This window comes from Nannospalax galili, unplaced genomic scaffold, assembly GCF_000622305.1.
Source record: "Nannospalax galili isolate Female #2095 unplaced genomic scaffold, S.galili_v1.0 scaffold1421, whole genome shotgun sequence".
Lineage (NCBI taxonomy): Eukaryota > Metazoa > Chordata > Mammalia > Rodentia > Spalacidae > Nannospalax > Nannospalax galili.
The window spans coordinates 264,823-288,170 of NW_008345746.1; the positions used below are offsets into that span (position 1 = coordinate 264,823).

At 57.0% G+C, this 23,348-nt stretch overlaps 2 protein-coding genes across 3 annotated transcripts in view; both read right to left on the reverse strand.

Moving 5' to 3' along the window:
- Positions 1 to 311: 311 nt before the first annotated feature.
- On the reverse strand, positions 312 to 7,178 carry Ajm1 (apical junction component 1 homolog). 2 transcript variants are annotated; one of them, XM_008841918.3, is made up of 3 exons: positions 6,514 to 7,178; positions 4,946 to 5,029; positions 312 to 4,860 (listed from the first exon to the last, which is right to left on the reverse strand). In XM_008841918.3, the coding sequence occupies exon 3, from the start codon at positions 4,800 to 4,802 to the stop codon at positions 1,881 to 1,883; it is 2,922 nt and encodes a 973-aa protein (XP_008840140.1). In that variant the 5' UTR covers positions 4,803 to 4,860; positions 4,946 to 5,029; positions 6,514 to 7,178; the 3' UTR covers positions 312 to 1,880. The 2 variants fall into 2 exon arrangements, with proteins under 2 accessions (XP_008840140.1, XP_029423606.1); XM_029567746.1 differs by having other exon boundaries at positions 312 to 5,029.
- Positions 7,179 to 7,961: 783 nt separating this feature from the next.
- Positions 7,962 to 23,348, reverse strand: part of Rabl6 (RAB, member RAS oncogene family like 6) — a 29,484-nt gene continuing 14,097 nt past the window's right edge. Inside the window, exons 4-15 of the mRNA XM_008841920.3 lie at positions 22,691 to 22,743; positions 20,554 to 20,645; positions 17,222 to 17,362; positions 16,550 to 16,655; positions 13,610 to 13,713; positions 12,249 to 12,577; positions 11,822 to 11,972; positions 10,804 to 11,013; positions 10,443 to 10,713; positions 9,888 to 10,059; positions 9,095 to 9,153; positions 7,962 to 8,941 (exon numbers count right to left, since the gene is read on the reverse strand). Of these exons, the coding sequence (XP_008840142.1) occupies positions 8,744 to 8,941; positions 9,095 to 9,153; positions 9,888 to 10,059; positions 10,443 to 10,713; positions 10,804 to 11,013; positions 11,822 to 11,972; positions 12,249 to 12,577; positions 13,610 to 13,713; positions 16,550 to 16,655; positions 17,222 to 17,362; positions 20,554 to 20,645; positions 22,691 to 22,743 (1,886 nt within the window). The 3' untranslated portion in view covers positions 7,962 to 8,743. The remainder of the gene's footprint in view (positions 8,942 to 9,094; positions 9,154 to 9,887; positions 10,060 to 10,442; positions 10,714 to 10,803; positions 11,014 to 11,821; positions 11,973 to 12,248; positions 12,578 to 13,609; positions 13,714 to 16,549; positions 16,656 to 17,221; positions 17,363 to 20,553; positions 20,646 to 22,690; positions 22,744 to 23,348) is intronic.

A 23,348-nucleotide genomic window follows, 5' to 3' on the forward strand; every position in this document is an offset into this window, starting at 1 on the left:
TGAAATCAAAATTCGGTGTGCGAGGCCCGGAAGGTGCTGCGGTGACGCACGCCTGTTCCTCTCCCCGGTCCTAGGGCGTCCATCCCCTATCATCAGACATAAATCTCGGGTCCTTTCTTCCCCAGCACCCTCACGCCCGAGGCTCCCCTCCCTGACTCCTCCAGGTTCGATGACCTCCCCGCCCTACCCCTCCACACTCCATACCCAACCGCCAACCCGAGGGCTTCCCTTCCCATGCCCAAGGGCCTCTGGTCCCGACCCCCTCCAAAGCCCTGCAGGCTCTACCCGCCCCTCTAAAGAGTCAGCCGCGGTTACTTTCAAATTCTGTTTTACTTGGCTCAATAGCACGCGCTTTCTGGAAATGATGGGTCCAGGGGCGCTCCTGCCACCTGCTCCTGTAACCAAAGTGGAGGCCCTGGGGAGGGCGGTAGGCGGGTGCGGCGGCGAAGCACGACGGCGTCGAGGCAGGTGCCAACTAGGGTGCCGGGAGGAGTCCAACGGAGGTGCGTGGGTGTGCACCGACGGCAGCAGGGGTCGGCGGCGGGGTTCCCAGGTTCTAGCACTTGATGCCCTCTCCCCTCGCGGGTAGGGGCTTCTGGGACGGGCTGACGCTTACGCAGCGTCTGGCCTCGCCCCCCTCGCACACTCCTTGGAGCTCTGGAACTGACTCAGGTGCACTAGGTGCTAGGGGTGTGGCAGTGGGCGAGGGCCGCCTAGGCCTAGACTGGCACTAATACCTGCAGCTTGGCGAGCGCACGGCACTTTTGAGGAAAAGATCTGACCGCGAGGCAGATCCTCAGCCCTGGCCATCTAGCCGCTGCTCCTCTGCTGTGCACCTTACTCAACCCACTTCCAACTAGAAGCACCTCCTGTGCCCTCCTCCTTCCTAAGTCAGCCTGTGAGGCCCCCTGCTGGTCCCTCCTAAGCACACACTTCCCACCTTCCTGTGTAGTCCACCTTCTTTGGATCTGCCCTGGCCATCTTGTTGCCCTAGATATTGTTGGGTGTGTGGGTGCTCCAACCCTCACCCAGCCAGTTCTCAATCCGGCCTCGTTGCCACCCACTCTGCTTCTCCTGCTCAGGTTCCCCTTTGGGTGGCTGGGTGGCTTGCAGTTTGGTTTTGGCCTGAAGACCTCCAGTATCCCAACATGTCCTACAAGGGCCTGAGACCAAGGCAGCCAGAGGTCAGAGGGCCTCAGGACAGGCAGCATTTAGTGTGCCAGGCTAGCCCTACCCACAGCCTCTCCAGCATAGGGGTGCACAGACACTAAGTAGGCCTCAGAGCCTGACACACTCCAGACACAGGAGGTGGGTTAAGGGCATACTTAAGTGAGGACACTAGGCTTTGGTCAACATGGACTTCTGGACTTGGGGGAATGGGGATCGAGGGTTGAGGAGACTCTAGGGAAGAACCCTGCAACATACATGGGCAGAGTTTCCCTGGGTAGGATGTGTGTACCGGTGACCTTCCACTTGAAGGCAGAGCCAGTGGTCCTCAGGCCCACCCCGCCTCCTAACGGGGAGCACCGAGGGCGAGGACACGACTCTTGCGGGGCCCTCTCCCCACGGCTGTCTTAGGGAGGGCCCAGGGTTTGGTAGCCGGGTAGGGTAGTCTGACTGGGAACAGAAAAGGAGAGATGCAGCTGGTGGAAAAGCGTGGGATGCAGGAGATGGGGGCAGAGTCTTAGGCAAAGCTGGAGGTGGCGGGGTGGGCGGGGCTTGGGCAGAGAATTTGTAGGCCACTTTGAGAGGGCCCAGGAGACCAGACTGAGCCCTGAGTGGGCAGGGCGAGACTCCGGGGGCCGTCCTGGTGGATCAGTTTGGGCCTAACTGGGGTAGACAGGGCTCCGGTCAGGGCCTGGGCCCAATGACCCCGTGGCTCACATGATGTCGTCCAGTAGGTTGGCGCTGGCTACCCAGTCGAGCGCACGCGGCTCGGAAGCAGCCATGATCATGCACATGAAGGGACGGCCGGTGCGCCGGTCGGTGGGATAGATGGTAGTGGGCGTGAAGCGCCGGTTGGTCTCGACAAATTCGCAGAGCTGCTCGTAGATGCGTGGGAACTCGTGGCGGAGGAAGACGCCGCGCAGGCGCAGCTCGCGCTGGATGTGGATGAAGGCCACTTCGCGGGCGCGCCGGCCCGCCTCACCCTCCTGGTCCAGGCCCGCTGTGCCGGGCGGAGGCGTCAGGATCAGTGTCTCCATGTCCGGATCTCGACCACGCGCAGGGGGAGGCCGCGCCGGGCTGCCGGCAGCCAAGGCCACCTTGGCGAACTTGCGCACCGTGGGCCCGGAGCTGCGCGGCGCGGGCGCGGGCCGGGCGGAGGTTCCGGGAGGTGCAGCGCCCGGGCCCACGGCCACCGACACGCTAAGGAGGAAGCACTCGGCCGGTTCGTAGAGCCTCCCGGCGGCCGCCAGCTCTCGCGCATAACTGCCCAGAGGCGCCGCGTGTGTAGCCAGTTCGCGCAGGGACAGGTAGGTGGGCGACAGTAGCAGCCCTTCGAGGCCGAAGCGGAGGAAGTTGTCGGCTGAACCCGGGCTGGGGAAGCCCAGGAACAGCACGCCGCGGCCGCGCGACAGGAACCCGACGCGCGCGATGCGCGAGAAGGCGCGGTGCACCGGGCCGCTGTCGCGGCAGAACTGCAGCACATGGCGGCACACGCTGCCCACGCGGCCGTACACGCAGCGCGCCTTGTGTGCGTCCCAGTCCTCTCGGCGGCACAGGCGCGAGCAGTAGTAGGTGTAGCAGCTGTGGCACGACTTGAAATAGAGGCAGGCGTTGAACATGGTCTCCGTCCGCCGGCAGCGCGCGTTGGAGCAGGTCATCAAGTCGTCCTCGTCTGCGCTGGGCTCCGGAGAGGCATCGGCCGCCTCCCCGGAGCCCGCAGGCTCTTCGGTGCTGCCGGCGGAGGCAGGTGGGGAGCGCGGCGGCGCCAGCGCTGGGGCTCCGGGGCCCGCAGGCCGCGAGTCCAGCAGGCGGCGCAGTTGGCGGCCTAATCCTTCGGCTGCGGGCTCCGGGGCGGGGCCAGCCGGTGGCCGAGAGTCTATGACCAGGTCAGTGATGAGTTCGTCCAGCTGCTCCAGGCTGCGCTGGCGGCTGGACGCAGGGCCCTCGGGGGCGGTGGGTGCTGGCGGCCGCGGGCGGCCCCCAGGCGGTTCCCAGGCCCTGGCAGTCGGGCGCTCGGCGGCGCGCAGGTCGTTGTCGGTGATGGTGATCTCTGGCGTGACGTACCAGTTGCGGCCCAGGCCCTCCCCCGCGCGGCCCTTCTCGGTCAGCGAGGTCTCAGACAGCGACAGCGCTGCGTAGCGTCTGGGCGAGGTGGACAGGTTGACTACAACTGGTGCGCGCCGGCCTTCGGGGGATGAACCCCGGGTGTCCCGCACCTCGCGCCCCAGCAGGTCCTCATAGCTGCGGCCACGTCCCAGGGGGTCTTCCCGGCGAGGACCCGGCGCTAGGATGTTGTCCCAGGATCGAGAGTAGTGGCGGCTGTCTGTGACCAGCCGGGGCGGGCTCGTGCCGGTGCCACCGTGCCAAGAGGCCAACAGTGGTCCTGGCCCGGGAGGAGGCGCCACCTGCAGGGTGCGATAAGGCCGCGGACCCCAGTCGGCCCAGGCTGGGCTGTTTCGCGGGTGTGGATAAGTCCGAGCCAGCGCATCGCGTTCCCGGTACCGCCCAAAGTCTTCTGTGTAGAAGGTCCGGGCGCCGGAGTGTGCCCGGGGCTCCTCGGGAATGTAGCGGGAACCAAAGGGCAGGCCGTAGGCTCGAGGGGTCTCCCCGTAGTAGGAGCGGGAAGGGGGCTCCTGGATCGGGAAGGTGCGCGCATCCCCTGGATAGTAGCCTCCCCCGCGCCTTGGACTGGGTCGGGAGGGTTCTTCCAAGTAGGAGCAGTAGCCATCGAAGGGAGGGCCTGGGCTCATAGTAAAGCCGCCGGTGTAGCCTTCGGACTCCTCGGTGTAGAAAAATTGGGTGGGACCTGGGGGTGTTGTGAAGGGCTGACTGCGATGCTCCGCGTAGTCCCGAGGCCCAGGAAGGGGCCCATCACAGTACAGTGCCCGGGGGTCTGTACAGTACAAGTCACTGGGCGTGGGCGTGCGTGACAGCGCCACGTGGCGGGGTCCGGGAACCGTGAGGCCGTGGAACTGTGGGGCGACGCGAGCCCAGGGCGCGGCCTCGGCGGGCACGCAGGGCCTGGAGCCCCGGGTGGCGTGCTGCAGCACTGCGTCATCAGGCTTGATGTCCAAACGGCAGCGGACGTGGGGCGCAGGTCCTGAAAGTGGATCCGGAGGTGCACAGCGGCCTGGGGCGGCGCACAGAGGCGCGATGCGGCCGGGGCCGCCCCGCTGTGGCTGCAGCTTGATGGGATGCAGCTCGTTGGCGAGCGCGCGCAACGCTGGGTACGAGGGCTCGCGGCGCGGCGACCCCTCGGCCCGGGCCACACGCTGGGTCTCCCGACTTCGACGCGGCAGCACCGGCGGTGAGGATGGCACCGGCGCCAGGCCCTGGGGCGCACGCGGCGCGCTCTTGGAACGGGCGCGGCGCCGTGTCTCGCCGTCTCGGGGTCGTGCACGGGGTGGTGCGGGCTCCGCAGGTGGCGGCTCTGGGCGAGTCTCCATGGCCGGCCCGTCCAGTGCCTCTAAGAAGTCGAAACTACGGCAGTGGCGCTTGTTGAAAGGTGCGGGCGCAGCAGGCCGGGCCATGGATCGCTCACATGGCTGGCGTCTGGACGCAGGCCCCGGGGCCGCCACCTTGATGTCCTGGTACACGGTCGACACCAGCAAGTCCGGTGGGTCCGTGCGGGTCATCTTAAAAGACGTCCCCAGGCTGGCGGCTCCAGTCACTCTACCTTTTGGGGCCTTTGCCCTGGGAGGAGATGCGGGTCAGGGCAGCCCCCTCTGCATCCCAAGCCCTTTACCCCCATCCCACCCCTCGCGCTGGTCCGGCTTACCTGGGGCATAGGGGGTGGAGCAGCCATGGCTGCCCGCCTCGGCCAAAGCTTCTGGAGTTGGCGCCATGACTATGTCAGAAGTACCTGCAGGAGGAATCCCGCTGTCAGCCAGCCTGTGGGCCAGGAGGACTTAGTCTTCTGTGGACCCACCTTTCTCTCCCCACAGGGAACTCCTGTGCTGAAGCTTCTAGGCCTCACCCCACACTAGACACTGCTCGGTAGGCTTGGGTAGACAGACCCCTGGATGGGTCGACAGGATGGGACGGGGATGGGGGGTGGTCTCTGGACTACTGCCCTCTGGTGACCACAGCTGGAAGGAAGGGCTTTTAGATTCCCTAACAGGTGCGCCAGCAGCACTGCAGAGCCTCCCCTCTGTAAGTAGGGAGTCCTGGCCTGCTGACCAGAGAGTAGAGAACCCCTTCCCCCCAATGTTGCAAGGGCCCTTGCTCATGGGACAGTCCTCTTTACCCAAGCCCAAGTCCCCTCAAATTGGTATGGTCCTGGCCAGAAGAAAGGCCCCAAGGAGGATTCTTGGTTTTCAAATCCCTCTTCCTTCTGCAGAAACCTCTGGCTCCAGCTCCTTGGGTGAGGTGCACTGAGCTTGTTGGGGCAGAGAAGAGAAGGCTGCAGAGTGAATCTCTTCTGCTTTGTTTAACTGCACATGGACAACCCCCCATGTGCGCTTGGCATCCCCCAAACCAGGTCCAGGCTGCAGGACCACGTGGGTGCCATGTGAGACACAAGCTCATGGTGTCCTTCTTCCTCTGAGCTGCAAACTAGTCCTGTCCTGGTGTACCAAGCCAGGAGGCTGCCAGCCAGGAGGAGGCAGGGGAGAGGGTGGGAAAGCCCCTTCCCCCAGCCCTCCCAACTCTGGCTCCGGAAAGCTCCAGGGAAGCCTGTGGTTCTACAGCCCCCATCAGTGGGCTGGACAGGATCTAGGCTCATGCTCTGATGTGGGCCACCAGTGTCTCTGTGGTCCCTAGGGCCTGGGGCTGACTGGAGAGAGGGGTTCAGAAGGTGGTGACAGGCCCCCTCCTCCTCCTCCCACTAGGCATCCACTTGGAGGGCATCTGCTCCAGTAAGCTGAGTGCTGGGGGCTGGAAGGGCTGTGGGCCTTTCATGGTCCCCTGTCCCAGGAGCTTTCTGCTGCCAGGGCTGCTTTTGGGGGTCAGGGCTTCTAAGTACCTTGCTCCAGTCCTAGTCTCATGCCCACCCCATTAGGACCCCCTTTCATCCTAAACTCAAGGCCAGGTCAGAGTCTGGGCTGGATGACAGGGTCTGAGGCTCCGCCCCAGGGAGGTGACAACCGGCTTTGGTGGCTGTGGCTATCAGGAGCTGGACACTGTGACACCCCCTCACAGTGGAATGGGGGTGGGGTGGGGCCGGCTTCTGTATCCCAGGCCTTTCGGAGACCCTTCTCATACAGCGGCCCTGCCCTGGCCTGTCCCGGAGCGGCCATCGCGGGGACCCAGCCTGCGTTGCTTGGGGGCGGGGACTTCCCATCCTTTCGTGCAGCTCCACCCGTGACAACGGCTGCACACGATGGGCAGGTTGGCCCGGTCTCTTACCTGGATGTTACTCCACCAGCTGGTCCAGGGTGGGCCTCACAACCCCAAGTCAGCTCCGGTTTGTCCCTGGCACTGCTATGTCCCCAGCACCGGTAGAAGCTTCCAGGCAGCAGCACTGATCCTGCCCTAGTCGCTCAGTGCTGCCCCCAGTGGCGGTCAGTGGGGTGGCATTTAAAGGGGCCGCGCCGAATGGGGGCTGTGCAGTCGGGCTCAAGACACCAGTGGTCTCGCTAGCCCCTGTTTGGGGCTGTGCAGAGTGCAGGGTGATGGGTCCCTGTGACTTCCCCGGAGCACAAGCCTCTGAGTCTGAAGAGGACACTCGTGCATCAAGATAAGTCTGCAGGTGCCCCCGGCTCCACCTCCAGGGTGTCTGCAGGGAGGGTTCCAGGAGCCCCGAGCCCCTGCCTGACTGTGGAGACTGAATTTGGGCAGCTTCCGGAATGTATGTGTGTGGTTGGACCCAGGTGGAAGCAGATGGGCGACTCTGTACCCCATTGGCCTCTCCCCCAGGCACTTTCCTTTTTGGTGCTGGAGACGCCAAAATCTCGGCAGGTACCTGGGGCCAGATGGCTTGCTCAGCCTGGAGTGGAGCTGAAGCCTGGAGTGTCCAGGCCAGCCTGGACGGCCACTGCCCGCTTCCTTTGGGGAAGGTATGCGATCCACGGATAAGCCGCAGCTTTAATCCAGCCCTTGCCCAAGGCAGTGTGCCTGCCAGCATTCCGGCGTGGTGGATGTTGGGTCACAGATGCCCTCAGCCCCGAAGGTGAGACCTGCCTTGGTCTGTTGGGGTTCTAGACCCGCTAAGACGCCAGTGCTGCTCACTGTGCAGACCTGGGCTACTCTGTTTACTGTAGGCTGTCTCCACGCCAGGGGTTCCAAAGCCGGGAACTACAGGGCCAGGTGGTGCTTGTCCCCCAGTACCTGCTCAGCGACCAGCAACCAACTGTCCTATGCTTCCAAGATAGTTCCCCAGCTTCGGAAAGCCCTCTAGGCCACAGCCCCCCCCGCCCCGCCCCCAACGTCATTAGCAGCCTTTGCTGCTCCAGCAGGCCTCTGGAGGGTTCTCATGGCAACGTGTCAGCAGTGGGCGGGGGCGGAGCACTGCCGGCGGGGGTGTAATACTCGGATGATGCCCCCCCCAGCATGCAGGGAGGCGGAACAGACACAACTGCCTTTAACAGGACCCAGTCTGTAACCCCCCCAGTAACCCAGTGTAGGCCACAGTGGGGCGCACTATAAACCGTGGCCTGGCCTCTGATTGACCTGCTGTGGCTAGGTCCTAAGTCCTGGGGCCACCTTCGGGCCAGCATTCTGGACGACCGCCTAACCTTTATAAGACAGCAGCTTCTTGAAAACGGCTCTTTGGCTCTGCCCAGGCCACCTGGACCAAAGGTTGGTTTTACCCCATGCAGCTTAGAGTGCCAGAAAACAGAACAGTCACACACCCGGTAAAATCAGAGAGCTTTATAATCTTGGTGGAGTGTCTAAGAAGGCGCCGGCTAGGCTCGGCTCACCTGCGCAGGCGCTCAATGGGCAGAGGCGCAGCTGGTGCACAGCGGCAAGCTGTTAGTGCCTCTCCCAGGTGAGGTGGTGCACGCTGTTCTCTTGCCAGCCTTACTCAGTGTAGGGCCTGGGCCACCTTACAGTGGCAGATGCTGCCACACCCTCCCAAGTACGTGTGTGTGCTCAGGGCAGGGGCGCACTCTGCTCTGGATCCATGGGGAGGGGAGTCGACAGCCCAAGCCATGCTATGGCCCTGGGAGAGCTCGGGAAGGCAAGCAGGAGTGGGGCTGGGTGGTGGATGTCTGAGAAGCCAAGCAGCCCCACACCCTGCCTCTGTAAACAGACCCTGGGGGACCCCTTCTCGGCCTCAGTCACATCCCTGAGAAACATTGGGGACTGGCAGCGGCTCGCTCTGGGGAGGACCCGGTGGTTCACCAGGCCGGCTGCAACCCTGCTTTGTCCCCTCCCTCCCTGCAGAGCAGGTTTCTTCTGGGTTTAGGCCCAGCACCTGCAGTGCCTGGCCCAAGGGCCTGACCACCAAGGCCTGGCTTGGGCCTCCAGTACAGAAATCAGCATAGACAGGCCAGACCACATGGGGGCAGACATAATGGCTGGGGACATGAGATGGCAGGGTGGTCCTGGGGTCTTGGATGCACAGGCAGCAGTCTCCTCACTCAGCCACAGGCAGTCCCTCTCTTCCCAGGCCAGTCAACTGCCCCTGGCAGGCCTAGAGCTCCTCGTAGTCCCCGCCTCCAGGGTGTCGGCTGCCAGCGGCCCCACCACCCAGAAAGGCCTCCAGCTCGTCTGTGGCCTTCTGCTCCCTGCTCCTCGGGGGCCTCCTCTTCCTCCTCCTCTCCTCCTTGCCCTCCTCCCTGTCCTTGCTCTTCTTATGTTTACTCTTCTTTTTCGTAGCTTTTTCTTCCTCCTGGAGGCCGTGAAAAGGGGGCACTGGAGTCAATGGGCAACAGGCGAGGCCGCCCCTACCACCTTCCTGGAGTCCAGGCTGCCAGGCCAGCGGAGGGCTGTGAGGGCAGGGCGGCTGTGGCGGGTGGGGTGGGCGCGGAGGGCGGGGCCGTACCTCTTTGCTTTTCTTCTTCTTCTTCTTCTTCTCTTTGGAAGTCAGTTTGCTGTCCTTATCTGCAAAGGAAAGACGATGAACTCCTGCCTGTAGCTGCTTTGACATGGTCAGGCAGAGGCAGCCACAAGCACCCCATCCCAGCAAGCACCCCATCCCAGCAGGGTCTGGTCCCATGGGTAATCTAGGGGTTGGCATGTACTTTTGTGCTGATGTCCCTTAAACCAGCCTTGGAGGAAATTCCTCCTTCTCCCTTTGGGGTTGAGAACCTGTTAGTACACCCTGAGTTAAACTGCTGGTTAGGGTAGACATGGTCCAAATCTGCCCGAGCTCCAGCCCCAGGCACACCATCAACTAGGCAGTGGCCCTTCTAACACAGTACTGTCCCAAACCCCTATGACACCAGAAAGTCCAGGATGTTGGCACAGTAGTTGGCATGTGCAGCTGGGGATCAGTGGCTCAACCCCTGGACCCATAGGGATCTCTGAACAGGGTGACAGGGTTTTTCCAGAGACCAGTAGACCAGCAGGGTGCTGGCCTTGAATGGATGGCCATTCTGGTTGGATAGAGCCCTGAGCCATAATGCAGTGTCAGGCTTGGGCATGTGGTTGCTTTGGTCCTGGTCAAAGCCAAGAGGTATGACACAGCTGGCTCTTTTAGAGATGCTCACAGCCATAGCTGGGGCGAACAAAGAAACCCTAAGCAGGCTAAGTATTCCAAACACAGGGCTACCAGAGGATGAGGACCACCAAGTTATACCAGGCTCCAACAAGGGACAAGCTCCAGGCCCTCCTACCTTCATCACTGCTCTCCTTGGGTTCTGTCTCCTCCAGGCCCAGCCCAAATAGATCCGAGTCATTCTTCAGTCTGAAGGAGGGGACTTGGGGCTTGGAGGGTGGGGGTGGCTGGGCAGGGCCAGTTTCCTCATCAGTCCCATCAGAGAGGTCTTCTCTCACTGGGAACTCACCCTGGAGAGGAAGCAGCCGGTAGCCTACTGTTCCTTATCATCCCATGGGACTCCTGAAGCAAGATGGCAAGTCCCCTTGGGACTCTAGCAGCTGGGGAGCCCCCTAACCAGACCCAGATTCAGAGGGGCCAGCATGTGGACAACAGACCCAGATTCAGAGGGGCTAGCATGTGGACAACGGACCCTCTCCCACGGCCTCTTGTCCACTGTTCCCAGTTCAGCATCAAACAGGACAGGAAGCCAGGACTGTGCTTTGGGGGGCACTAAAGCCAGGAAGGTTTTCTTGTTTCTCCTCAGGCTCAGCCTTGGGGCCTGGACCTTACTGCTGTCCTCTATCTCTGGAGGGATGGAGGCTGAACTTTCCAGCTTGCAGCCTGTCCTTACCACTTTCCGCTGTGAATCGGATTCATCACTCTCAAAGTCGGGGTCATCCATGACGAAGGACAGCATTTGGGCAGCAATAGGCCCCTCAGGATCACTTTCTGATGACACCTGCTTGTCCTTCCCTTCCTGGGGTCTGTTAGAGCTCTCAGTAGGGGGCTTGGTACTGCTGAGTTCAAGACCTGAGCCAGCAGTGAGGCCACCTGACCATGGGTGCTCTGTGACTCCTGGGGGAACTGCCTTCTTCTGTGGCCGTGAGGTCTTGGTGGAGGACCTTCACATTAAAAGGAATGTCAGGAGCTCTGAGGCCACCCTGGGCTGTCCCTTCCTCAGCTGGCCACACCCTGGGGACCCCTGCCCATACCGTTTCGTCTCTGGCTCTGAACATTGCTGAGGAGCCACTCTGGGGTGGCTTGCCATTCCTTCAACTTCCTCCTCACTCGAGAGGCTGATATTCTTACTGGGGATGGGGTTGGAGGGCAGCAGGGATTTGCCACAAGGCTGATCTTCAAGGTCCACATCATCCTGGAAGCCTGCCACCATTGGGTTTCCTCCTAGGGTCTCCCCATCATCACTGCAAAAGAGTGGGTGATGAGACGACTTGAGGCCAGCTATGCGCTGCTGATCCCCACCCCACTGACTGTGGAGCTGCCCTGTCCATAGAGGGCCATGTTCTAGTGCCAAGACCTCTTTGGGCTGTCACTGAGGCTGCTGAGTCGCCTGGAGTAAGGAGTGAGGGAAACACAACCTTGTTGCTGGCCAGTGGGTGATTGAGAGATGAGGAGCCCAACTCAGGGGCTTCTGGGCTTTAATCCATTTGTGCTTCTGGGAGGGAGCCCTTTACCCCTATGGACACAGCAATGCTGGAGATGATAAAAGCCACCCAAAATGGGACTTGTTGTGGGAGTGATCTCAGAACTTAGCTGTGGACAGGTTATTGGGGTATTCTTGGCAAGCAAAGAGGGGTGGGAAAGGCTTACTGCAGGAGGCCAGACCGGGAACTGTACAGCTCAATGTGCCTGGCTCCACAAGAAGACACCCAGGAGGCTTTCCCTGTACCTGATACCGCCTGGGTCATGTGCCCAGGGTGCCCCATCCCTGCTAGGCCACCTGCTAAGGCTTCTGCTGGAGGACTCGTTTGATCTTCTCTCATCTGCGATGGCCATAAACCCTGCTCTCCTCCAGGGTGGGCTGACTGCCCAAGTGTCTCAGAGCGGCAGTTGTCAGTCTGAGCAGGCCTCTGATGCATGGCCTGAGCCCTTCTAGAACTCAAGTCCTCCAGTCACAGTTCTGCTTTTGTTCGCAGAGCTAACTGTCAACCCAGTAAGCCTCAGAGAGGCTGTGCTGGCCCTAGGAGCGAGGCTGTGCTCAGCTCCACCTACCTGTCACTATCCTGCTGTGGGCCTTTGACCCCGATCTTCTTGTCTTTAGGCAGGGTAGTGTCTTCCAGGAAGCTGTGGTCAAGGCCGTCTTCAGGGACAAAATCCTCAACCTTCTGGACTCTTGCTGGAGCCTCTGGAGCTGGCACTGGCTCTGTAGACAGACACTGGTTCCTCATGGAGTTCCTGCCCCAAGGCCAGGCAACCCCTAGAGCTGTGCCTGTAGGACTGGGACTTGGAGAATGGGAAGGTGAATTATACCCTGGTTAGAGGTCATAGGCTGCATCTAGAGCTAGGTCATGGGGCTGCTGGCCCACGAGAGGAGCTCGTCACGGGGGACGGGGATCACATTCCCAGTCTGTGATGCATGAGGCAAGACACCAGAAGCTGGCTCTCAAGTTCACATATTGAGGGTTGTTCCCAGGTCTACCTGGAGGTGAAGGGGTCACATCTGCAGCTGCTGAGGTCCCAAACAGCCGAGAGATGATACTGCGACGCTGGGCTGGAGCTGGAGCTGAGGCGTGTGCAGAAGGGGGTAGGGCCTCCAAGGGGGGTGCAGGGGATGGTGCTGGAGGACAGGCAGAGGGGGCACTGAGGGGCAGCTGGGACGCAGGCTGGGGTGTGCTGGGACTGGAGCTGCCTGTGGATACAGCACTTGGAGGCACAACTGGCGACTGGGAGCCTGAGGATGGGCTCTGCCCATTGGCTGCCAGAGGGGACGTGTGGCCTCGACTGCGAGCCTCCATCATTTCGAGGAAGCTGGAGGGACGGGCAGAAGAGATGGGAGTGAGGAGCCTGGCCTCCTCTTACCCCTCCTCCAAGGCCCCTGGGCATCAGTGCTCAGCTTGCACTTACACTAAGAGGGGTGGCTGGCTGGTAGGCAGAGGACAGGGCCTAATGCCAGCCAGCTGCCCAGTAGCCTTTGCTGCCAGCAGGTAGGCCATTCAGACTATGCTCTGCTCACCCTTCTTCAGCACTGAACTCCCAAGGCCAGGCTGTCCCTCCACACTGACATCAGCATGGGGAACTAAGTCAGCAGGTAGGGAGCCCCACAGCACAGGGACACAGGGCCAGAGTCTACCAGGACCAGCTGGTCTTATGAGGTTCAAGTGGCTACCTGCAGCACCCTGTGGCCAAATACTAGTGACCATGAGGTGTGGCTGGTTCTGGACAGGGAAGCAGCAACATAAGCACTGCCATAACCACAGGCTTGTGCTGATCCACACGCAGGCCCTCCACTGTGAACTGTGCCAGCAACCGTACGGGTGTCCTATAGGATCTGTTGGACTTAAAGCACTTGGGGATGTAACATGCCTGGATCTACCCTCAGGAACATCTGCTCTCACTGTCTCTAAGAACCAGGAAGATGGGGGTGCTGAGGCTGCTCCTCAGCAGAGCAGCTCTATTCATGTCAGTACCCTTCTTCTAGACAAGTGTTGATCAGACTGAATGGTTCATGATTACACGTTAACAACTAAAACCTCAATCGAGCAGGAAGGCTGTGGTTACAGCACGGAGCGCCTGTCCCAGGAGCCTGGGATGGGCTGCTGAGCCACAGTGGCCAGCTACTCTACTCACATTGTTCTACAATGACTACATATGATCTTGGCTGAAGAACGCTTAGGCTGACTATCTACCCTTTGAGTACAGTGCTTTCTTCACTGTCTTGCTGGTACAGACCAAAGCCTGGCACCTGTGGACACCAGAGTACACTGGCAACAGATGCAGTACCCACCCTTCCCACTCTGGGACAGTCAAGGCCTGCGTGTCTGCAGATACAAGCTCACATACATGCTGTAGTTCTGGTCTTCAGTTTCCTGTTGCACTGACAGCTCCTCTAGTGTAGCGTCGATGTCTAGCTGGTTTGTCTCCAGCTGCCGCAGCAGTGTTTCCCTCTGTAGAGGAAGTAAGTACAGATGAGCAGCATGTCCCCACCTCACTGTGAGAGGCACAGGTACAGAAACCTGCATGGTCAGCTGCTGGGGCTTAGAGGACAGAGGACAGTATGTGGAGCCACAGCAGAAAGCACCACCTTCTGTTAGCACATCACACACCCAGACCCTAACCCTAACCCTAACCCTAACCACACTCCTGTGGTAGCAGGGCCTGGCCTGCCTTCCTGTTAATCCAGCACTCAGGAGGCAGATGCAGGCAGATTAAAAAAAAAAAAAAAAAAATTAGTTTTATATTTGAGTATATGTACCAGGAGAGGGTGTCATATCCCTTAGAACTGGAGTCACAGTTGGTTGTGAGCTGCCTGACATGGTACTGGGAAATGAATTCAGGTCCACTGCAAAAGTAGCAAGTGCTCTTAACTGCTGAGCCACCTCTCCAGCCTTGAGCTTTTATCTGGGGTTGGTCTCAAATTTGTTAGGTGGCTGGGGATGACCTTGAACTTCTTGCCCCCACCTCCCCAGTGGTGAGATTACAGCCATGTGCCACCACACATGGTTTATGTGGTGCTGGGGATTGAACCCAGGGCTTTGTGCTTAGAGGCAAGCATTCTGCTAACTAGCTATTCCCCTATCCCCAAGTGTTTGGAGTATCTCTGGATAAAACAGAGAAGGTTGTACTTTATTTACTTCTGGGATATCCAGGTCAGGTGAGAGACCAGAGGTCTGGGTGCCCATCACCCTGTCAGGAGACAGTGGCTATCAGATCCCTTGCAAACACTCACGGTGGGAAGCTACGCTGGTCTGGGTACCAGTTCAGACATCTAGCTCCAATGCTTGTCCTGGCATCCCTTCGTCTACTTTGACAAAACCTTCATGGAGCAGAGGAGCCATGCAGCAGTGAGGAGCTTGTAGAGGGCAGTCTACCTGGCGGAGGGTCCTTAGGACCCTGCACACATGGCCTTTTCCCAACCTAGGGCTCTTCAGCACAGCCCTACCTGCAGGAACCTCATGTTTCTCCAAAGGAAACAGGAGGAAAAGGAACGCTTCGCTTCCCAAAGCAATTGTGGTGTTTTGGATAAAGTATGACGTGTCCCTAGACCCAGTAGTGGCCATAGTGGCCACAGGTCTCTAGACACCAGAGGGTGGCCCAGGCCTGGTTTGCTCTTCTTTTGTTCACCACACAGGGCTTCTTACAGTTGTTTCATCTCGAGAGGTTTGACTCGAGGACGGATCCTGTTCTTTTGCTTAGGACCCAGAGCCCTGCCTCACCTCTGCCCACTCTGCTGCTCTCCTGGCTCTGGGAAGCCATAGTACCTCAGAACCAAAGAAACAGACACAGGGCTTCTGTACTTTACAATACTTGCTGTCCTTGAGGCTGGAATGGTGGCTACAGCTCCCAGCCACAGCTGCAGCCCACGGAGCTGTGTCCATAGCAGAAACCCAGAGGAGCCCAGGACTTCTTGGGTAGTATGGTGCCCTCCTTGCCCCATGACAAGGCATGTGCAGACCACAGCTTGCATGATGAGGTGCTCAGAAAGGGGCCTTGTCTTTGTGGTTTTCTGCCTAAACTCAAACCAACATCTAGCTGGATCCAAGTGAGGGACAGTCTACAAGGTATTGTCCAGTCCTAGAATAGTCAAGCCCACTCCCAACATAGTTCAAGAGGAAGATAGTTCATGCAGGGTAGGGTCCTGGAGGGCACATGGATAGAGGAGGGTGGTACAGATGGAGCCTTGGGTTTAACTCCTTTGGCTTTGACAAAAGTGTAGAAATACAAGATATAGCTGGGCATGGTGGCACACGCTGCCTTTAATCCCGGCAGAGGCAGGTGGATCTCTGTGAGCTCAAGGCCAGTCTGGTCTACATAGGAAGACCCTGTTTCAAAAAGACCAAAAAAATAAAAAACCCACAAAATACAGGCACACACCTTTAATCCCAGCACTCGGGAGGCAGAGGCAGGTGGATCTCTGAGTTCAAGGCCAGCCTGGTCTACAGAGTGAGTTCCAGGACAGCTGGGGCTACAGGGAGACCCTGTCTCAGAAAGACAAGGACTACCAAGGACTGGGACTTGGGACTGGATGAAGATACAAGGACACTCACTATCCCTGTAGTATTTTGAGACAGGGTCTCAGTCACTCCAAGTTGGCCTTGAACTCATGTAGCTGGGATGATCTTCACTGTTCATCCTACTGTGCCCCTTCCCAAAGGCTGGGACTCAGGTGAACACCAGGATGCTCACACTGTAGCTTTTGAGACTGAGGTCTCCCACTTGTTGAAACTCACTCTGTAGCTTTAAACTGAGGTGATCCTTCTGCCTCAGTCTTCTGGTTGCTGGGCATGTCACCACGCTTTAGCCTCTGCCCTTCTATACATCTAAAAGGCTCAACCTCGAGCCACCCCACTCACCTCAAACGCATCTGGAAGGCTAGACGCTTCAGGAAAGGGCACAGCTTTGTTTTCTGTCCTTAGCAAGCTGGCCAGGTCAGCCCGGCCCAGAGACAGAGCTACAGAAGCTGCATGTTCTGGAAACTTCCTCTTGATGATGAGCACCTGTGTGACTGGCACCTCCACAGCTATGAATGCTTCTGGTGAATGGGGGTTTGCACCACAATCAATGCTCCACAGAGGCACTGTCTTCAGGATGACTGCTTAGGGGCAGAGAATGTTACCCTACCTTTGGCCCCCAGGGTCTGACTGCTGTGTGTGCCAGCTCTAGCCCATTGTGCTTACTGGTAGCCAGCTTCTCAGCAGGTACCCCAAGGGGTGTTCAGGCATAAGGAGGTCATCTTTGGAGTCACAGAAGGGAGTGCCAGCTGCCTGTCTGTCGAGAACTCACCTGTAGCTGAAGAAATGGGATGTTGAAGAACTTATGCAGGTACTTCAGGCCAAAGCTATTCTTCATAGACGACTCAGCATAGCGGAAGTAGGAGGAGCCTGGAGGTCTGTGGTCGAAGAAAGATGAGAAAGGCCCTTGGTGGATGTGTGGCTTGACTCTCTTGTGTCTGAGCCTGAGGCTGCCTGTCTACCTAGCTTCCTTCTATTTTTTTTTTTTTTTCCCCTTTAACAAAGTCTTTTTGAGACAGGGTCTCCCTGTGGCCCCATCTGGCCTGGACCAGGCTGGCCTCGATCTACCGGAGTCCCCCTGCCCCACCTCCCAAGTACTGGGATTGAAGGTGGGAGCCACCTCGCTCTTAGCTTTCTTCTTGCAGCAGGTTCCTTAAGACCGTCTACAGCTGACCCCTCTAAAGAACTGGACAGGAGCCAGGCAGGCCACAGTCCTGGCATCTGGCCCTCAATCCTCTTCTGCTGCCATCCCACAGCAATCTAGGACTACGTGGGCTCCGGGGAGTCCACGGTGCTCCAGACCCCACCCCCTCTGGTAAAGCCACTGTTCCCCTCCCTGGACTAGGGCAGTGTCACTTCATTTCCAACACAGGTTGAGGCCTTATCTTTGCTGCCTCAATACCCACAAACTTCCAGACACAGGAGCAGGGCTCATGGCACCCACCTGTCCAGGTGGTCGATGAAGTCCCGTACGTCGTCTGGCAGAATGACTCGATGCTCACCCATGTCTCGGTAGTTGCCCAAGACACACACTGGCACATGGGTCGGCACTTTAGGAAGCTCCCGGAGGACGTAATTGAAGGTCCTTTGAAAGGGAAGGGCCATTTTAGCCTGAGCTGTGTGACCCCCAGGAAGCCGTGAGCATTACTTTTGGGTCTAAGATCCAACTCCCCAGAGCACTTGCCACCTCAGGCAGGGTTCAGAGATGAACAGCGAGTTCTGCAACCATCAGCCTGCACCCCAGCCCTGGCTCTCCCAGCATTCACTTCTCCTGTACCCCATACCTAGGTGCTCCACATGCCTGCATCACTATAGAGCTGCTTCAAGGGCTGGTGAGATGGTTAGGCAGTACACACCTAGAACTCTGTACTAACAGGGCTGAGGTAGGAGGGTCAAGTTCGGGCTACATAGCGAGTGCCTGGTCAGCCTGCACTAGATCGAGACCTTGTCCCTACAAAATAAAATGAACAAACAACTCCCAAGCAGTGAGTGTGTGACCCAGATTCCCTGCCGGGAACGCAGTGAGAACAGCACCTCTGTAACCGGCACCCGTCTTCCCTTTGGTGTCTTCCTGGGGTGGCTCCTAGGATGCTCACTGGCCTGCCACAGCAGCTGTGTGCACTTGATGCTCCATCCTTCACAGTCGGTGCTCAGGCTCTAGACATGGTCTGCTGCCATCCAGGCACTGGCTGAACCAAACATGCTAGTGTCCAGGGGTCTCAGAAACCAAGAAATGGCCGATACCCTTGTAGTTTGACAACTGGCACTCTGTGAGCCTAACTGCCCACAAAGCCTCATGGCTCCTAGAAAAGTGCCTGCGCTTCTTCCCTGAGCTGGTTCTGCTGCCTACCAATTCTACAGCCCGGGAACAGTGGTGTCCCCACGCTTGCTCGGCCCACCTGTTGGGTCCTCACTGCCCTCAGGGCATTGCCTTGTCCCTCTATCATGCCCACCCTCCCCCACAGCTAGGGTTCTTGTGAAGTTAGCCTGCAAAGGTGCTTAGAGGCCCTCAGTGTTCAGACTCAATTTCACATGAGCAAAAAGCTATGTCTCAAATACCAGGTGAACAGACCACCCCCACCCCCACCAGGAAAATGCTCATGTCTGCTCCATACCTGCCCGGGCTGCCTCTCTAGCCCCAATAGGCATCTTGCATTGTCAGTCTGTCAGGCAGATGACAGACTGTATGTGTACAGCAGCACTACAGGCATGCAGATCCCTGGAGGGTGGAGGATGGAGCTGAGCCTACGAGTGCCGTCCAAAGACCACAGGACTCATGCTGGCTCAGACCACAGCCAAGAAGGATCCATGGGTTCAGGACCCTCAGACCAGAATCAGTGACACGCAGGATGCAAGCTTCACTCCAAGGCTTAGCATGTGAACTTGTGAAGTTGGTACACTGGTGTGTGACTGATCTTACGCAAAAGAAGCAAATCATCTAGGCAGGTGTGGCACAGGCCCTGTACGTGTGTGATGTTAGAAAACCTGGCTGTCGTACACCAGCTATCAGCAGCGATAGCCTCAGGTGATGGGACAGATGACTTGCCTCTGATTTTTCCAGTGTTCTACGATGAACGCAGCTTATGCATACAACATTAACAACAGAATAAATGGCAATGAAAGACAGGATGAAAGCTCCAAAGGTCACTTCTAAACGTGATGCTTTTTACAGTGTTTTCATTTCATTGAGGAGACCAGGCCGGTCTTGATCTCAGAGATCCACCTGCCTCTGCTTCCCGAGTGCTGGGATCAAAGGTGTGCACTACCACACCTGACTTTATTTTTTAATATTTATTTTCTTTATGTATATGAGTGTATTGCCTGCATGTGTGCAAATGCACCCATGTCATGCAATGCCTGCGGAAGTCAGAAGAGGGCATCAGATCCCCTGGAACTGGAGTTATGGACAATTGTTGGCTGCCAGTGGATGCTGGGAATTGAACTCAGGTCCTCTGCAAGAGCACCCAGTGCTCTTAACTGCTGAGCCATCTCTCCAGCCCCTCGTTTTGTTTTTTCAAACATTTATTTACTTTTTATTTTACTGTATGTGTATATGCCTGGGTGTATGTTCGTGCATCATGTGCATGCAGGAGCCCACAGAGGTCAGAAGAGGACTTCAGATCCCCTGGAACTGGAGTTACAGATGGTTGTGAGCCTCTATGTGGGTGCTGGAAATAGAACCTAGGTCCTCTGCAAGAACAGTAAGCACTGTTAACTGCTGAACCTTCTTTCCAGCCCAGTTTTGTTTGAGACAGGGTCTCACTAGGTAGTCTTGGCTGGCTTGGAACTCACTATGTAGACCAGAATGGCCTTTAAGTCACAGAGATCTGCCTGCCTCTGTCTCCTGAGTGTTGGGACTAAAGGTGTGCTATTATGCCTGGCTACTATGGTGTTTTTAATTTTTATTATATTTATTTTATGTGTATGAGTGTATTGCCTGCATGTAGGTAAGTGCACCCATGTTGTGCAATGCCTGCGGAGGAAAGAGGCTGTCGGATCCACTGGAACTGGAGTTATGGAAGTTGTTAGCTGCCATGTGGGTGCTGGAATTCGAACCCAGGTCTTCTGCACGAACAACCAGTATTCCTAACTGCTGAGCTATCTCTACAGCCCCTTCTACAGTGTTTTTAGGAGGCTAGTTTTCAGTGTGGACAGAGCAAGAAAGACTTCAGGACACTTGGGAGCCTCTTGGGTATTTTCCTATTGCTGGTGGCTAGAAGGCTCCCAGTCCTATGCTGGTGTACACCATGCAACCTCCTAGGTGTGTCTCGTGCTGCCACCCCAAATATAGAGAAGCCTGGGTCCCAGAAGGCTTGCACCTGGTCTTTGTCCGCTGTTCTCATGAATCCTGGCTACATCTTCCTGATAAGTCACAGGGAATGGGTGTGTTTGAGTTGGGGTGCGGAGGTAGGGCATTTTTGGGAACTCACAACAGGCCACTTGATTCTGACAACTTTTAGATGGTGTCTTCAGGACAGGGGGACAGGTGGCACCTAATTCCTACCCGTTAGCTAACAGCTTGAGCCATCTGGTCCAGTCCCCCTGCTCTCTGCACATGGACCCAACTTGTCTTGTGGCATAGATGCCTCAGTCCTCTAGGTCAGGGGTTCTGGCCACAGCTGGCCCACACCAAGAGGGTGCTTGGCCTGTGAGGTCGTGTGGTGCCCTGTGAGGTCGTATGGTGCTATATGAGGTTGTGTGGTGCCCTGTGAGGTCGTGTGGTGCCCTGTGAGGTTATGTGCTACTATTTAAGCCTGTGGCCAATGCCCTTCTTACCACTGCTTGGTGATGTCGAACATCATGACCACCCCGTTACAGTTCTTGTACACATCCAGGAACTCAGCATCAAGGGCCATTTCAGACTCTGCCTGGAAAGAAGAGGAAACAGGTGGAAGACTGTCTCCAGTCAAGTTCCACAGTGTAGACCCTCAAACACCCAAAAAAGGCAGAACGGGGCTTTTTCTAATCTGAAAAGTCATTTCATTTGGGGGAAAAAAAAAAACCAAAAAACCCTGAAGGAATGCACTTCTGGGGGCGTACAAGATAAACGGTAGGAAATGAGTCAGGCAGCACACGCCATCTCTATGGGGAGGCCTGCTTGGGCTCCCACCAAACCTTGACAGCATCTGCCCCAAGTTAAGTGAGTGCAAGAGCTGTCAGCTGCTCTATACGACGGCTCCACAGGAAAAATGAAAGCCATAGAATGGTACTTTAAACCTGGCCAAAAAATCCATGGCTGGAGGGGTCATGCTAACGTCCAAGGCTGGGGAGTCAGAGGCCCTTGGGGACATGCTACTCCTCCTCCTCTAACATGGTAGGGAACCACACTGCACTCTTAAGTATTTATGTTCACATCCACAGACAAATGCTGCCCCCAGTCTTAATCTGAGAAGCTTCTCCTTTTCACTGCTCAAGGAGCTAGAGCACTGTTGAGTGCTCAGCCCTAAGTAGGACTCAGGGAACATCATGGCAGAGGCAACAGAAAGAAGCTAAGAGCCAGAAGACAGGGAGAAGGGCTGGGAAATGCTATCCTCAGGGCATGACACAGCCATTGCAAACATGATTTCACAGCAGTCACAGCTGCCTGCAAGACTGGGCCTGTTAACAGCCAATCATAGACTGGGGTTGGGGGAGGAACTGTGCTCAAGGGTCCTACCCCTGCTAAACTTCTGGTTACTGATAGATCCTAGGGGAAGGACAAGCATTATCTCCATAGTGCACCCAATGGAAGTACACCAGGCTCCAATGGATAATTCCAAACATGTGGTCACACAGAAGGTCCTGGTTAAAATCACTGGATCACAAAACAAAGACATGAATGAGGTACAGGGACTTGGAGGGAGGAGGAAGTGATGACAGGGTGGGAGGGAGAAGAGAGGGCAGGTGGTAAACAGAATGCTTTATAGATGTGTGAAATTGTCAAAGAACAAATCAATAAATAAAAATATTAGCTGGGTATGGTAGTGCATGCCTATAATCCCAGCACTTGAGAGGCAGAGGCAGGCAGATCTCTGTGAGTTCCAGGCCAGCTGGGGCTACAGGGAGACCCTGTCTCAAAAAGACCAAAACAAAATTTAGAGCTAGGTATGGTGGCACATGCTTTTGATCCTAGCCCTCAGGAGGCAGAGGCAGAGGCAGGTGGATCTCTATGAGATTGGGGTCAGTCTAGTCTACATAGTGAGTTCCAGGCTAGTTGGGGCTACAGGAAGACCCTGTCTCAAAAGACAAAACCAAACATATATATATATATATATACACACATATACATACACACACATATATGTATATACATTATTTACATGTGTATATATTTATGTACATATATGTAAATCAAACGAAGTAAGATGTGCTCCCACATACTACACAGAAAAAGGCTAGGTGGGATGGGTACAGCATTTAAACTCCCCACCTTGAAGAGGGAAGAGGCCTTCTATCCAATGAGGGAGAAGATACCCCAAGTGCTCTAAAACAAAGGAAGGAGTGTCCAGGAACCACAGAAAAGGGTGTACCACACCAGTGCTTCAGGGAAAAGACACTGAGCACCCCGTTCCACCCATGGGGCCAGGGCCACCCCTCTAATATATGTCAGCCCTTGTAAGGCCTAAGGCCACTGTGCTGGAGATATAAACTGTGGTCATGTCATTCAAACTCAAACTGAGTGTCAGTTCACTATGATGTCTGCTGTGTGAAGCAGAGAGCCCAAGTGGGCAGTCACCCTAAAATTCAACACCAGAGCACAGGGTTCTGTGAGCAGCTGAGGCCCGACAGCGACCACTGCATCCGCAGCACAACTGGCACGCTCAGGACCTCAGGATGGGCAGGAGGCCTAGTCTGAAGGGCTGGAAACTACCCTGAGTGCCATAGGTGCCTTGCTCAGGACACTGGCACAGACCCACCTGACAATGGGGCTCACCTCCTGGGGGTCGTTCTCCGTCTTCAAGCCATCACCTCGTTTTTTGCATTTTCCTTATTGAAGACAAACAAAAATTAGGGGGGTGGAACTGCTGGGCCAAGGGTTTGCCTAAGTGTGTGTGTAGGTACCTTCCTCGGTCCTACACTGCCCCCACGTGCTCCATGGAACTGTGCCCTGTTCAAGAAAGCATAGCAGCTCCAGATGCCCCTCACTCAGCCTGGGAGATGGAGAAATGGGCCTGGAGGGCTGGATGATACTTCTTCCAGGCCAGGAGAGTTGGATAGGAGGGATGTCCAGTCCAGGTCTTCCTTGAGGGAAGGCGCTCCTCCTGACAGCCCAGACAGTCAAAGCAGGGGGAGCCCAGAGCTGGAACCCAGACAGTTCTCTTGTACTTCCATGTTGCTGGCACTCACTGCAAGATGAGTAGAGCAAGGCCAGCACAACCTAACACTGCCTTTCATGGTTATCAAAGTCTTTCTGTCCAGGGACAGGTCCTGCATGGGGGTTGACCCTGGCTCTGGGGGTCCAGCCTGGTAAGACTGATATCACTGTCTCACCTCCCCTTCATGTCTAGACTGCTCACCACCCTGGAATCCCACAGCAAACAAGCATGCCCTCAGAACAAACTCAGGTTCATCTGCTTAAAACCTGGCCTCCG